Source organism: Chrysochloris asiatica, unplaced genomic scaffold, assembly GCF_000296735.1.
Source record: "Chrysochloris asiatica unplaced genomic scaffold, ChrAsi1.0 scaffold00132, whole genome shotgun sequence".
Lineage (NCBI taxonomy): Eukaryota > Metazoa > Chordata > Mammalia > Afrosoricida > Chrysochloridae > Chrysochloris > Chrysochloris asiatica.
In genome coordinates this window covers 1,912,610-1,924,179 of record NW_006408650.1, presented here as the reverse complement: position 1 = coordinate 1,924,179, position 11,570 = coordinate 1,912,610, and the positions used below count along the sequence as shown (strand labels likewise).

At 55.7% G+C, this 11,570-nt stretch overlaps 1 protein-coding gene across 1 annotated transcript in view; it reads right to left on the bottom strand.

The window, feature by feature from the left end:
• The window catches only part of AATK (apoptosis-associated tyrosine kinase), a 51,530-nt gene that overhangs the window by 5,590 nt on the left and 34,370 nt on the right, over positions 1-11,570 (bottom strand). Inside the window, exons 3-9 of the mRNA XM_006869640.1 lie at positions 5,297-5,444; positions 3,448-3,527; positions 2,997-3,115; positions 2,679-2,766; positions 1,758-1,891; positions 430-514; positions 236-357 (exon numbers count right to left, since the gene is read on the bottom strand). Coding sequence (XP_006869702.1) covers positions 236-357; positions 430-514; positions 1,758-1,891; positions 2,679-2,766; positions 2,997-3,115; positions 3,448-3,527; positions 5,297-5,444 — 776 coding nt within the window. The remainder of the gene's footprint in view (positions 1-235; positions 358-429; positions 515-1,757; positions 1,892-2,678; positions 2,767-2,996; positions 3,116-3,447; positions 3,528-5,296; positions 5,445-11,570) is intronic.

The following is an 11,570-nucleotide window of genomic DNA, read 5'->3' as shown; positions in this document are numbered from 1 at the left end:
TGAGAGCGTGCTGTCTGCTGTCCACTGTGAGAGCGTGCTGTCTGCTGCTGTCCAGTGTGTGTGCTTCCTACTGCTGTCCACTGTGGAGTGTGAGGACCAAAGGGATGCTTTGACCCTGATGCTGTGGGTGTTAGCTCAAGGGTTCCTGGGTGGCACCTCCCCAGAGCTGTTCTTCGGGCTCTCATCACCGTACCCCCAGCTGCCCCTCACCATCCTGCCCCTGCTGGCCGCTCACCACACGTTGCTGGCCTTGGTCTGGTCCACAACCAACAGGTTGCTGTGGACCTCGTCCACCAGCTCAGGTGCAATCCAGCGCAGTGACACCCACAGCTGGTCAGCCGTCACGAAGTAGTCTTCCTGCAGGGGCACCCGGTCAGCTCTTGGCCAGAGGCCCATGCCCAAGCAGCCCCTAGTACAGCCCCCACTCACTCTGTACTTGCAGTGAGACAAGCCATAATCGCCAATCTTCACCGTGAGGTCTGCGGAGAGCAGGCAATTCCTCAGGGCCAGGTCACTGGGGGGAAGGGGCAGGTCAGTGGCCAGGACGACAGGGAAGCAGGAAGTATATCTGAGCCTGCTGCCCACCATCCCATCCATCAGCCCTGGGTGTGGAAAGTCAGCTTAGGTGGGGCCTCCAACTGGCAAAGGCTCAACAAACCTGTACTGGACCCCATCTCACCCCCAGATCCCTGACTCCCACGGGAAACCGTCTTCTCCGGGGCCACCAGTCTGTGACCTGGTCCAGGCCAGAGGAAGGCAGGACCTGCGTGTGGGCAGCATTTTCCTTCAGGAAACATCTCCTGCCCCACTACACCATTACCCGTGACTCAAAGGCAGGAGTCCACTGGGAAACCGAAGCCCGTGTCCAGAGGCTGTGTTCAGGGCCTGGCTCCTGCTCTGTTCACCCTGGCCACCCTCCCGCAGGGCAGAGGGCAGCTGAAGAGCACGGTCTGTCTCTTCTAGTGGCTACGGCTTAAGACCCTGCCTGCCTGTTGGCCCTGGGTGTTTGGGGGCACAGGGAACCAGGGCTGTTGGGTAGTGGGCTGCCTCGGTTGGGTGGTGGGCTGCACCAGACCAGGGTGCAGACCGCTGGGTGAAACCGATGTGGGCGGGAGGGGCGTCGCAGTTGGTCCAGGGCAGTTGGCCTAATCGGGGGCGGTGACAGCTCGGGGCGGGGCCTTGACGCCGGATGGGGCGGGGCCTGGCTGCGGGAGGAGGTGACAGCTCGGGGCGGGGCCTGGCTGCGGGAGGAGGTGACAGCTCGGGGCGGGGCCCAGCGGCGGGAGGGGTGCAGGCGGCGGGGCGGGCCGGCGGCGGCGGAGGCTGGCAGCTGCCCTCTTCAACAAAATCACTGATGCTGGAGTTGCGGGTGTTATCACTCAGCACCAGGATATTGTTGGCGAGGACGGCCCGTGCGGCGTCGGGGACAATCCGGCCACTCATCCTTCACACCTCTTCCAGCGCGACCCCTGCGCTCCAGGGACTGGGCCGTAGTCAGGGGCCAGGGCTGAGAGCTGGACAGAGCCAGCCCTTCCCCACAATACGGGACCCTTCCTGTTTCTCCAGCAGCAGGGCCAGAGTGGACCCACGGAGGCAGCTGGCCACCTTGGGGCAGAGGACAGCCGACTGCCTTCAGGCCAAGTGGGTGGACTCCAGCCAACCATCCTCCGTGGTGCCTCCTCCCCCATTTCTTTTATGTGACAAAAACCTTTCCAGAGTTGTCACAAGACAGTACACTGGCCCTGTACTGTCCTCACCTGTGCACGTAGTTGTGGTAATGCAGGTGCAGGACCCCGCAGGCCACCTCACAGGCCATGCGCTGCAGGGTCAGCGGGTCAGGTGCCACGGACTCCGCTACCCGGCAGCTCCTCAGGTAACCCTTGAGGTCCCCCTGCGGAGAGGAGCAAGCCCATCACAGTCAGCTAGAGGAAGGACCTATGCTCCCAGCCACCCACCTCCCCGGCTCCTCCTGCCCAGCCCACCTGGCTAATGGCTGTAGCTACAGCTGCCCACAAGGGCACTATTCCTGGCGAGGGACTCTCTGCCCCCATTACAGGCTAGGAACCCCATCATGGCACCCTCACTAGTCTAGAATACTTTTTCCAAACCACCCCACTGTCCCCGGCAGACCCGTGGGGTCAGTAGTGTCCTATTGTACAGGTGAGAGCCCAAGAGCTGAATTGAGAACTGAGGCCATCTGCACACAAATTGAGGTTCCAGAAGGCGCAGGGGCCAGATTCCTGGGAACCTCCCTCGAGGTGACCACTACATCCAGGAGGAGCCCAAAGCAGCCGGCCTAGGGCCCAGAGGGCAGCCCACTAGTAGAGCTGGGTTTCCCCGGCTGATCACAGGACCTGGAGTCAGCTCTCGGAAGTAGCTGCATGAAAGGTGAGGGACCTGATGCTCTTGGTGCCCGGAATACCCTCCCACGCAGAAAACTGCCCCAAAGAGCTGCCCTTCCTGGTGAGGCTGGCCCCAGGCTGCCTCTGGAGATGATGCAGCCCAGCAGTCCTCTCTGGGGTGTGAGACCCACAGGTCGAGGTTATCAATGGTAGGGCAGAGCGGGGAGCTGAGCCCAGGTAAGGCCCCATCCCGGGGAGTCTCCCACAGGGACTTCAGAGTAGGGGTGCCTGTAGGGGGCGGTGGGTGCACTCCACCCCTTAGGTGCCCCTACTCACCAACGGACAGAACTCCATCACCAGCAGGTAGGGTGTCACTTCTGCACACTGCGCCAGACACGGGAGCAGGTTACTATGCTGCAGGGCCCTGCAGAAGGGACAGCGCCGGATGCACAAGTGGACAAGGGTGAAGGGCAGAGGGGGCGGCCCCTACCCCTGGGGAGGAGCCAGGGTGGGCAGCACTGAACTAGCCTTTGTTTGTAGGGGTCACCTCACCCAACCCCTCGCAGCTGGCTGGCACCCACCCCCACAGGTTGCCGCTGGACCATCCCCCTTTGTCCCCCTGGGCGTGGTCCCAGCCCCACTGCCATGGCCCACCTGTAAGGCTGCACCTCCTCCAGGAAGTGTATCTGTTCTTGCACACTTGCACTGGCTTTGAGCTCCTTAACCACCACCTGGCTGCTGCTGACGCCCGAGTTCACCTCCCCCAGGAACACCTGCGGCAGGTGGGCACCTTAGCCACTCAGGCCCTCAAGCCCCACAAGTCCCTTATTGCTCTCTGCCTCAGTTTACTTGTTTGCAGACTGGCACTGAATCCCTCCCTTGATAATAATTGTAATATTCATGTCTTTGGGATTACCACCACTAAGCTCCTCAGCCTTCCCCGCTCTCTGGAGTTCTGTGGTGAGCAAGAGGGACCCAGGGGCCTGCCAAGGTGTTGTCCCTGCACCAACCCCAACCTTGATGACAGGTGCCCCGGCTGGGACACCTGGGCCTGCAGAGTGGCTCCCAGAGCTGAGGTGGTACTCCCGAGCCCTGCCCCACTCACCTTCCCAAACCAGCCATGGCCAATCTCCTTGAGGTACAGCAGGCTGTGGCGGCCCAGGTCCGTAGGCTTGAGGAGCTGCACTGTACCGGGATGGGGAGTTCAGGACCTACGCAATCTCTGGGCCCTTCCCCAGCCCCTCGAAGAAGTGGCCCTGGGGAATAGCCGAGGCCACACCTGGGGGCTCCTGTCAGCAACCAGGGCCTCTGGAAGGAGGGTTGTGCCCAGGAGGCCAGGTGCTGTAGGGTCCTGCTGGGCATCTTTCTGGGTAGGTCTGGGAGCAGTGTCTGAGCCTCAGGGGCCAGCCAAGGCAGGAGACCTTGGGGCTGGGTGATGCTGGGTGGGGAGAGGGGCTGGGCCAGAGGCTGATGGCACAGTTGGGGGTGGGGCTGGAGTGAGTTGTCCCCTCACCCCTGCCACAGCCTGGCATTCCAGTGGCCAAGCACCAAAGAGCCCTTTGTTGGGGACTGCTTGGCACGGCTGTGTGGACACACTGGGCCCTTTCTGCCCGCGAGCCGGCTGGCTGAGGTCAGTGAAGGAAGGGTCAGCAAGGCTGAGTGGAGTGGCTGAGCTCACCCACGCCCCTGCCTGTGCCCCGCAGGATTCCCTGAATTCTGCTCCCACGCCAGCTGCCTAGAGGGCCATGGGGCAGGGGCTCAAAGCCACTGGGATGGAACCCAGAGAGCAGGGGGGTGGGGCGCTGGCCCAGAGACTAGAGGCCCAGGGAATGGCCAGGTGGAAGTCCAGCAGGATTGGGACCTTCGTCCTATCTGAACCTTCCTTTCTGGATCTGGGTTCTTGGCAGATGTGGAGGTGGGGGACAACCTGGGTATCTCCCTCTTAGGAAGCAAAGTATCCCCGGAACACTGAGGTCAGAACAGCAAAGACCAAGAAAATGAGCAATGGGGGCTGAGTCCCTGTGGGCCCCTGTTCCTGGGGACAGTCCTGAGAGACAGAGGAAGCTAGGTCTCAGAGTCTGTGGTGGGTGGGGCCCCCTAGGGTGGCCTCTCGCCCCCCAGCTCCCAATGTTCAGCACAGAACTTGAGCCCATGTCACCCAGGAAGCCAAGTAGGGCTTCAGGAACAAAGACCCCACCCTCGACCCTCAGCTCAGTGGGCAGATGGGCAGGTGTTGCTAGGCCCGAGTGCTGCCTGACCAATGGGTCCGAGTCCATGATGAAGGCTGGGGTCTTGGGGTGGACCTGTGATAGTGGGCCGTGTGGGGCATGCTGTTGTCATGGTTACGGGCTTTGGCTCAACCCCTGGCCCAACATCCCCTTCCTCTAGATCCCAGGAGGAACTGGGAGGGGGCAGTGAGGCAGGGCCAGATGCCCTTGACTAGAGCTATCCAGGGAGCGGGGACCTCCTCCCACACTCCTGGTCAGAATGGGGCTCCTGCATCAAGGCGGGGGGCGGGGGCCAGGGGCAGCTGTAGGATTTGGGGAAAAGGACACAGCTGGCGGAGGGGCCTGTCTGGGGAGCCGGAGAGAAAGGCCACTTCTCAGAGCACAGAGAACCCCCTCCCCCTGTCCCCCATGTGGGCAGGCCCCGCCCAGCCACACAATGGGTTCCATGTCCCTCTAGTGTTCCCAGAGGTCGGGCACCAAGTGGTGGCAATCTGGGGTTAAGCATTCAGGGACAGCAGATCTATACTGCATACGGGAGGCTGATCCAAGACCACAATCTGGCCCCAGATAACCTTGGGACGGGGGGAATAGCTCCATATACCCTGGGTCTGGGGTGTAATCACATGGACCCCAGGGTGGGGGTTGCTGGCTAAAAGAAGGAGGGTGGCAGCCTCTACCCTAGGGGCCCTGGCCTCCCCCCAGAGACCACCTGGGGGCCCTACCCACCTGAACGGCCCGGCTGCTTGGCAGCAGGCAGTGAAACCTCAGCCAGCGGTAAGATATACACGTCAGGGCCCCCCCGAGCAGCGGCTGCCGGGGAGCCATGAGCCGAGAAGCTAGCTGCGTACTCATCACCTTCGGCATTCTCAAACTCCTGCGGGGGGGTGGGGGTGGGTCACAGTGAGGTCCCGACCCCCTGGCCACAGACAGCTGAGCTCAGTGTCCCCACCAGCTGACCAGCTGCCCCTCCAGCCTTCCCGTGGACAGAGGACTGACCCTGCACACCCACACTCCAAGCCCCTTCTTCCCAAGAGCGGCCTGGAGTTGGTGTGTGTGTGTGTGTGTGTGTATGGGGGGTGCGGTGGGTGATATTGTCTTTCCAAAGGCAGGAGCCCAGGGTCCAGACTCAGTCAACATCCACCCCACCCGTCCCCTCACCTCCCAGGCAGGTGGCTAGAGGTACCAGGGGGCGGAGGCCAGGAGGCATACCCCCAAACTCTCAGCGGACCCCACCACCACCCCATGGAGTGACAGCTCATGTCAGGGTTGGCAGCCGTGTCGGGGTTGGTTGGGGGCCTCGTCACCCCACCCCCCCAGTGTCCACTGGGGGAAGAAAATTGGTGTTCCAGAATGTTTGGAGCAGAAAGATCCCCCCATTCTTCCCCCCAGACCTGGCACCCCTACCACCTACCACAGCCATCTGCTTGGTGGCAGCTCGTGACCTTTGCCCTGGGTGGGTCATCCACAGCTCACCAGCTGCCCACACCCACCTCCTGGGAGCACCCAGTAGTCCTTAAGAGCCTGGAGCTGGGGCCACACCTACACAGACTGCTATTTTGAAGTGGGATTGCCACACTTGTCTAGGGGAGACCCCCCGCCATAGATTCACACACATGTACACACACGCACATGTGTGTACATACATATACATGTGTCTGAACTCATGCACACATACATGTGTGTGTTACACACATATTAGCACACACCCATGCTCAGGTGTCTAAACACACGTACACACCCCCATATACAAATGTATTTTACACACATCAGCAAACCCACACGCCTGTTTGCACACACATGCAACATGCTCACATGATCTGTGTGCACACGTTTGCACGTATAGGCACACATATGTGAGTGGCCACACACATGCCCGAGTGCAGGTGCCCACATGCAATATATGCTCACACATGCACACACACTAACGTACATGTTCACACACATGCAGCACATATGCACGTGCCAAATGCTCACACTCACACGCTCACACATGCACCCACACACCAGTCCAGGATACAGTCCCAAGTCGACAAAGTCTCCAAGAGAGCCTGGGCCCGCCTTAAAACAAGTGTAAAGTCAAACTATAACCCCCTACCAAGCTCCAACTCTTTGGATCCTCCTAGATCCCCCAAAGCCCACAACCCCGCTTCAAAACCCGAGGCTCAGAGGAGCCCAGATGTCCCACTCCAGACCTAGGCGTGTGGACAGAGCAGATTTGGGAGCCACGTGGGCTGAGGCACCCTCCCAACTCTGGGCCTCAGTTCTCAGCTGTAAGAAGGGAGGTGGGGTCTCTGCCAGTATTCCTTAGGCCCATTCCCAATCCGCACCCAGAAAGCACAAACTTGGAAGCCTCCCCTCCCCTTAGGGCCATGGAGCTGTCTAAATCCTCCTCTCCTGGCCAACCCCAGCTGAGCACCTGGACTTCCAGGAGAAGATGTGGCCCCACCACACACTAGCTCCAGAGGTACCCCACCCCTGGACCTGAGGCCTGGACCTAGCTCTGCCCATTACCTGGCTATGCCGCCTGGGGGAGAGCAGGATGCCACTGACTGAACGGGCCAGCAGGTAGGACAGAGTGAGCATGGTGTCGGCTTCCTGACCCCAGGCAGGTGGGCCAGGCACTGCCCAGAGTCCAGGAGGGGGCCTGTGGAGGGAGGCCCTCCCACCGAGGCACACTAGCACTGGAATATTCCAGCACCAAGATCTGGAGGTGAGGAGGGCATGGGTAGGAGGGGCTGCAGCTGGCCCTTGTTTGGGGCTTTGTTCTCACAGTGCCCCAAGGAGGAACTGCCCCTTACCGCCCCCAAAGATCCTTGCAAGCCTGGCCCCAGGATTCTTCTGAATGCCCACACTGTGCCCACAGTTCAGGGGACAGTCTCCCTGGGCCACTGCCTGTCACCTTGGGACCCCCAGGGACAGGGGGCTGGGCCCACCTCAGAGGGTTCACGTGTGTTCCTCTGGGACATGAGGCTGGAATGGGGGCAACCCCAAAGCACAGTGGGTGTGAGGTTTGTCCACAGGGACCAGCCCAAGGCAGGGAGAACATCTGCCTTCTTCAGAGCAAGAATCCGACCTCCGGTCCTGGGTGGGGCTGCCAGCATGGGCGTGTGAATGACCAGAAGGCTGAGCACTCAGTAATGTGTGGGTTCAGCAGGAATGGACCCACGTGAGTGAGTAGGCAGGGTGGAGCCTTTGATTGGGGCTCTCAGGAGGCAGTAGGGTGGGGGAATGACACCCCAAACTATGTCTGAGAAACCCTCACCATCACCCCGGGTTGGGGCCAAGGAGAAGGGCCAGCTATAGAATTCAGTCCTGGCTGACCTGCCCGGGACCAACTGCCTTTGTTCTGTTTTGTTTTTAATCCCCTTCACCCAACTTGACACGTCTGCCCTCAAACCAGCGTCCCAAGCTCTCCTCCTCAGGTGAACATCAAAGACTGTCTCTTTCAGTGTGAAAATCTTTTGTGGCTTTTGTTAACTTGTGACACTAGTGGCCTCATACAATATTTGTCCTTTTGTGGCCTGCAGGACAATGGCCTCCAGGCGCATCCGTGTTATGAGGTGTTTCGCACATTCATCTTTGTTTTTTACTGTTGTATAGTATTCCGTTAAAATGTGCAAGGACCTGGAGGTAGAAAACCAAAAGGGAAAAACATGCTCGGCATTTCTCAAGCTGGAAAGACTGGAAAAAAAAAAAGTCAAGCCTCGACTTGCCACAATGAAGGATTCTATGGGCAGAATATAGGATGAGGCAGAGAGCATCCAAATTAGATGAAAGGGATCCACAGAGTCACTGTATCAGAAAGAAATGGATGGAGCATCCAGCTGATGTGAAGTGAGGGGAGACACACAAGAACGCCCAAACCTTCAGTACCCATTTGACCTAGCTTCGATGGCTTGAAGATCACAACTCCACTAAAAAGATTAAAATTTTTGATAAAGGAAGCAAGTGTAAATTGCTATAATTTGATGAACTTGACCTATACTTATGGATGCAGTAGCTCAAAATACCAACTGAGAGGGAAGAAGTCTTCATCCTACCCTCTCTGTATGCAGAACTTAGACATTGGCTATCTAAAATGAAGGGGCGATAAAGGCACGAAGTGACTGCCTTACACATTTTCAAGAGGGGATTTAGTTTCAGAGTATGTGGGGGAAGATCGAGAGTCCCCACTGAATAGTTTTCATCTTGTCTAGATGGGTCTGGTGAAAAGAGATGGAGGTAAGAGTTTTATGATTCAATAGTGAGTAGATGGTATCATGACTAATTGCGATCGTCACACTGTAAAGATAGAAGTTTTGTAAGAAAAACGGGAGTAACGTGGGACAGAGGTAAATGATTATGTATGCACAGCCTTGGAATAACAGGGCTCCGGGATACAGGGATTGAGGCATGGTTTGAAGGGGTAAAGAGGGGAATAATGGTAAGATACTTGGCTGTCTTTTGAATCTTGGTTTCCCTTGCCTACCATTGTAAAATAGACACTTGGGGGAGGGCTGTAAGAATAGCCAGAATCATCCCTACAGAAAGCTTGTAAGTCCGTCTTCAGCCTATAACTGATTGGATTACCTTAAAGGGGGCTAGAAATTGCCTAGTGGAAGAGATATCCTGTGGAGCTTTTGCATTGCACAAGACCATAGGTGGAAACCAGAATCCCATCCAGAATTGTCTGAGGTGGGAGATTTCCACTGGAAAGGATGAGTAGACCAGCCTGGAGTGGTTAGAAGAACAGAAGCTACTTCATGAAGAAAGACCAGCAGGGAAAATCAGAAACAATAATGGCAGTATGACTGATTACTACAAGAACAAGTAAGCTGTTCGCCTGGGAGCCATCAAGGCAAGTGGTTGGGTCCCCTCAGAGCAAACTCCCTTCTAAGACTAAGACTCAAGGGGACTACATGAGCAGACAGGTGGTCTGGCTGGTGAGCACGTTGGTCATCAATAAGAGGAAGAGGGGAAAAAAACAGCAATGAAGTTGGGATCTAAGTCCAACCACATTCAGTAGACTCCTGTGAACCCAGGTGGACACCTGGATGGCCAGCAGTTACAGCAAGACCCAGGGACTCCTGGGCCCAGAGGCAGTGACATGGCCACAGAGGACTAGAACGGAGAATCAAGCGTCCAGCTGATATGAAGGGAGGGGAGATGCACAAGAACACCCATACTTGCAGATAGTACCCACTTGACCTGGCTTCAATGGCTGGATGATCAGAACTTGATTAGAAGAAGAAAAAAGAGAGAGAGGAAAGAAAAAAGAGAAGAGTATCCCACTACAAGCTGATGAACTTGACCCATACGTATGGATGCAGGAGCTCAAAAAAGGGAACAAATCTTTACAGCAGGATCACTCCCACCCCCTCGGTACAAAGGGTTGACAAGACAGCTACTTAGACATTGGTTACCCAAAATGGGGTGGGGGGCTATAAAGACAAGAAGTGACTGGCTTACAAACTTTCAAGAGAGAGTCTAGTTCCAGACAGGGTGGGGGTAGGTAGATCCTCCACTGGATGATTTTTAATCTGTTGGGACCGGGCTGGTGAAAGGAAATGGGGATAAGATTCTTGTGGTACAATAGTGAATAACTGCTATCAGGTTGAGTGTAAGGGTTGGAAATGTAGAGGTAGATGTTTTTTGACAAAAGGAGAGGAGTGGTTAATTTTGCAGCCCAGGAGTGGGAGTCCCTGTGGCCATCAAGTGACAAGAGCAGCATGCAGGACCCTACCCAGAGAAGCAGTGAAGCCAGGCATGGAAACAGAGATGATGATGTGGACAGATGGAATGGCTGGGGACATGGGATTCAGGGAGGGAGAGGGGCTGTGTGCTGACAGCCAGGGGGGTGGGCCTGTGGTTACTGGATGATGCATGGAGGGGATTGTGATCACGGCAATGAAATGAAATACCATAGGATGAATGTGAAGCTGATGTTCTCCCATGTAAACCCACATAATTCACAATAAAAACTTAAAAAACAACAACAGGGGAGTAGTTAATTTTAAAGTCCAGGAACAGAAGACCCTAGGACCATCAAAGGAGAAGAGCATGAGCAGAATGTGGGACCCTTCCAGAGAAGCAGCGATACCAGAGATGGAGTCAGAGATGATCAAATGGAGAGAGGGAGCAGCTGAGGACTCTAGACTCAGGGAAAGAGAAAGGTTGTTTGCTGGCAGCCAGGAGGCAGGCTTGCAGAATGTGCCCTTTGGTTGTTTAAATGATTATACGTTCCCGAGTGTTTTGGTGTACACCCTCCCTACTAACGTTAAAAAAAAAAAAAAGAAATGGAGGCTGTCCAACCATTTCAAGAGACAGCATATAACCAAGAACCAATCGTACTGAAGGTCGAAGTACAATGAGCGCTGAAGGCATTGCTGGAACACAAATGGAAATCTTTCAACAAACTGATGCAGCACTGGAGGTACACACTCATCTCTGCCAAGAAATCTGGAAGATGGCTACCTGGCCAACTGACTGGAAGAGATCCATATTTATGCCCATTCCAAAGAGAGATGACCCAACGGAATGTGGAAATCATTGGAAAATATCATAAATATCACATGTAAGTAAAATCTTGCCAAAGATAATTTAAAAACAGTTGCAACAGTACATTGACAGAAAAATGCCAAAAGTTCAAGCCGGATTCAGACGAGGATGTGGAACAAGGAATATCATTGCTGATGTCCGATGGATCTTGGCTGAAAGCAGAGAATACCAGAGAGATGTTTACCTGTGTTTTATTGACTAAGCAAAGGCTTTCAATTGTGTGGATCATGACAAGTGTGGACAACATTGTGAAGTATGAGTATTCTGGAACACTGAATTGTGCTCATTAGGAACCTGTACACAGACCAAGTTAAAAAAGAATAAGGGGATATGGAATGGTTTTAAATTAGGAAAGGTGTGCGCCAGGGTTGTATTCTTTCACCATGCTTATTCAATCTGTATGATGAGCGAATAATTCGAGAAGTTGGATTATATGAAGAAGAACATGGCATCAGGATTGGAG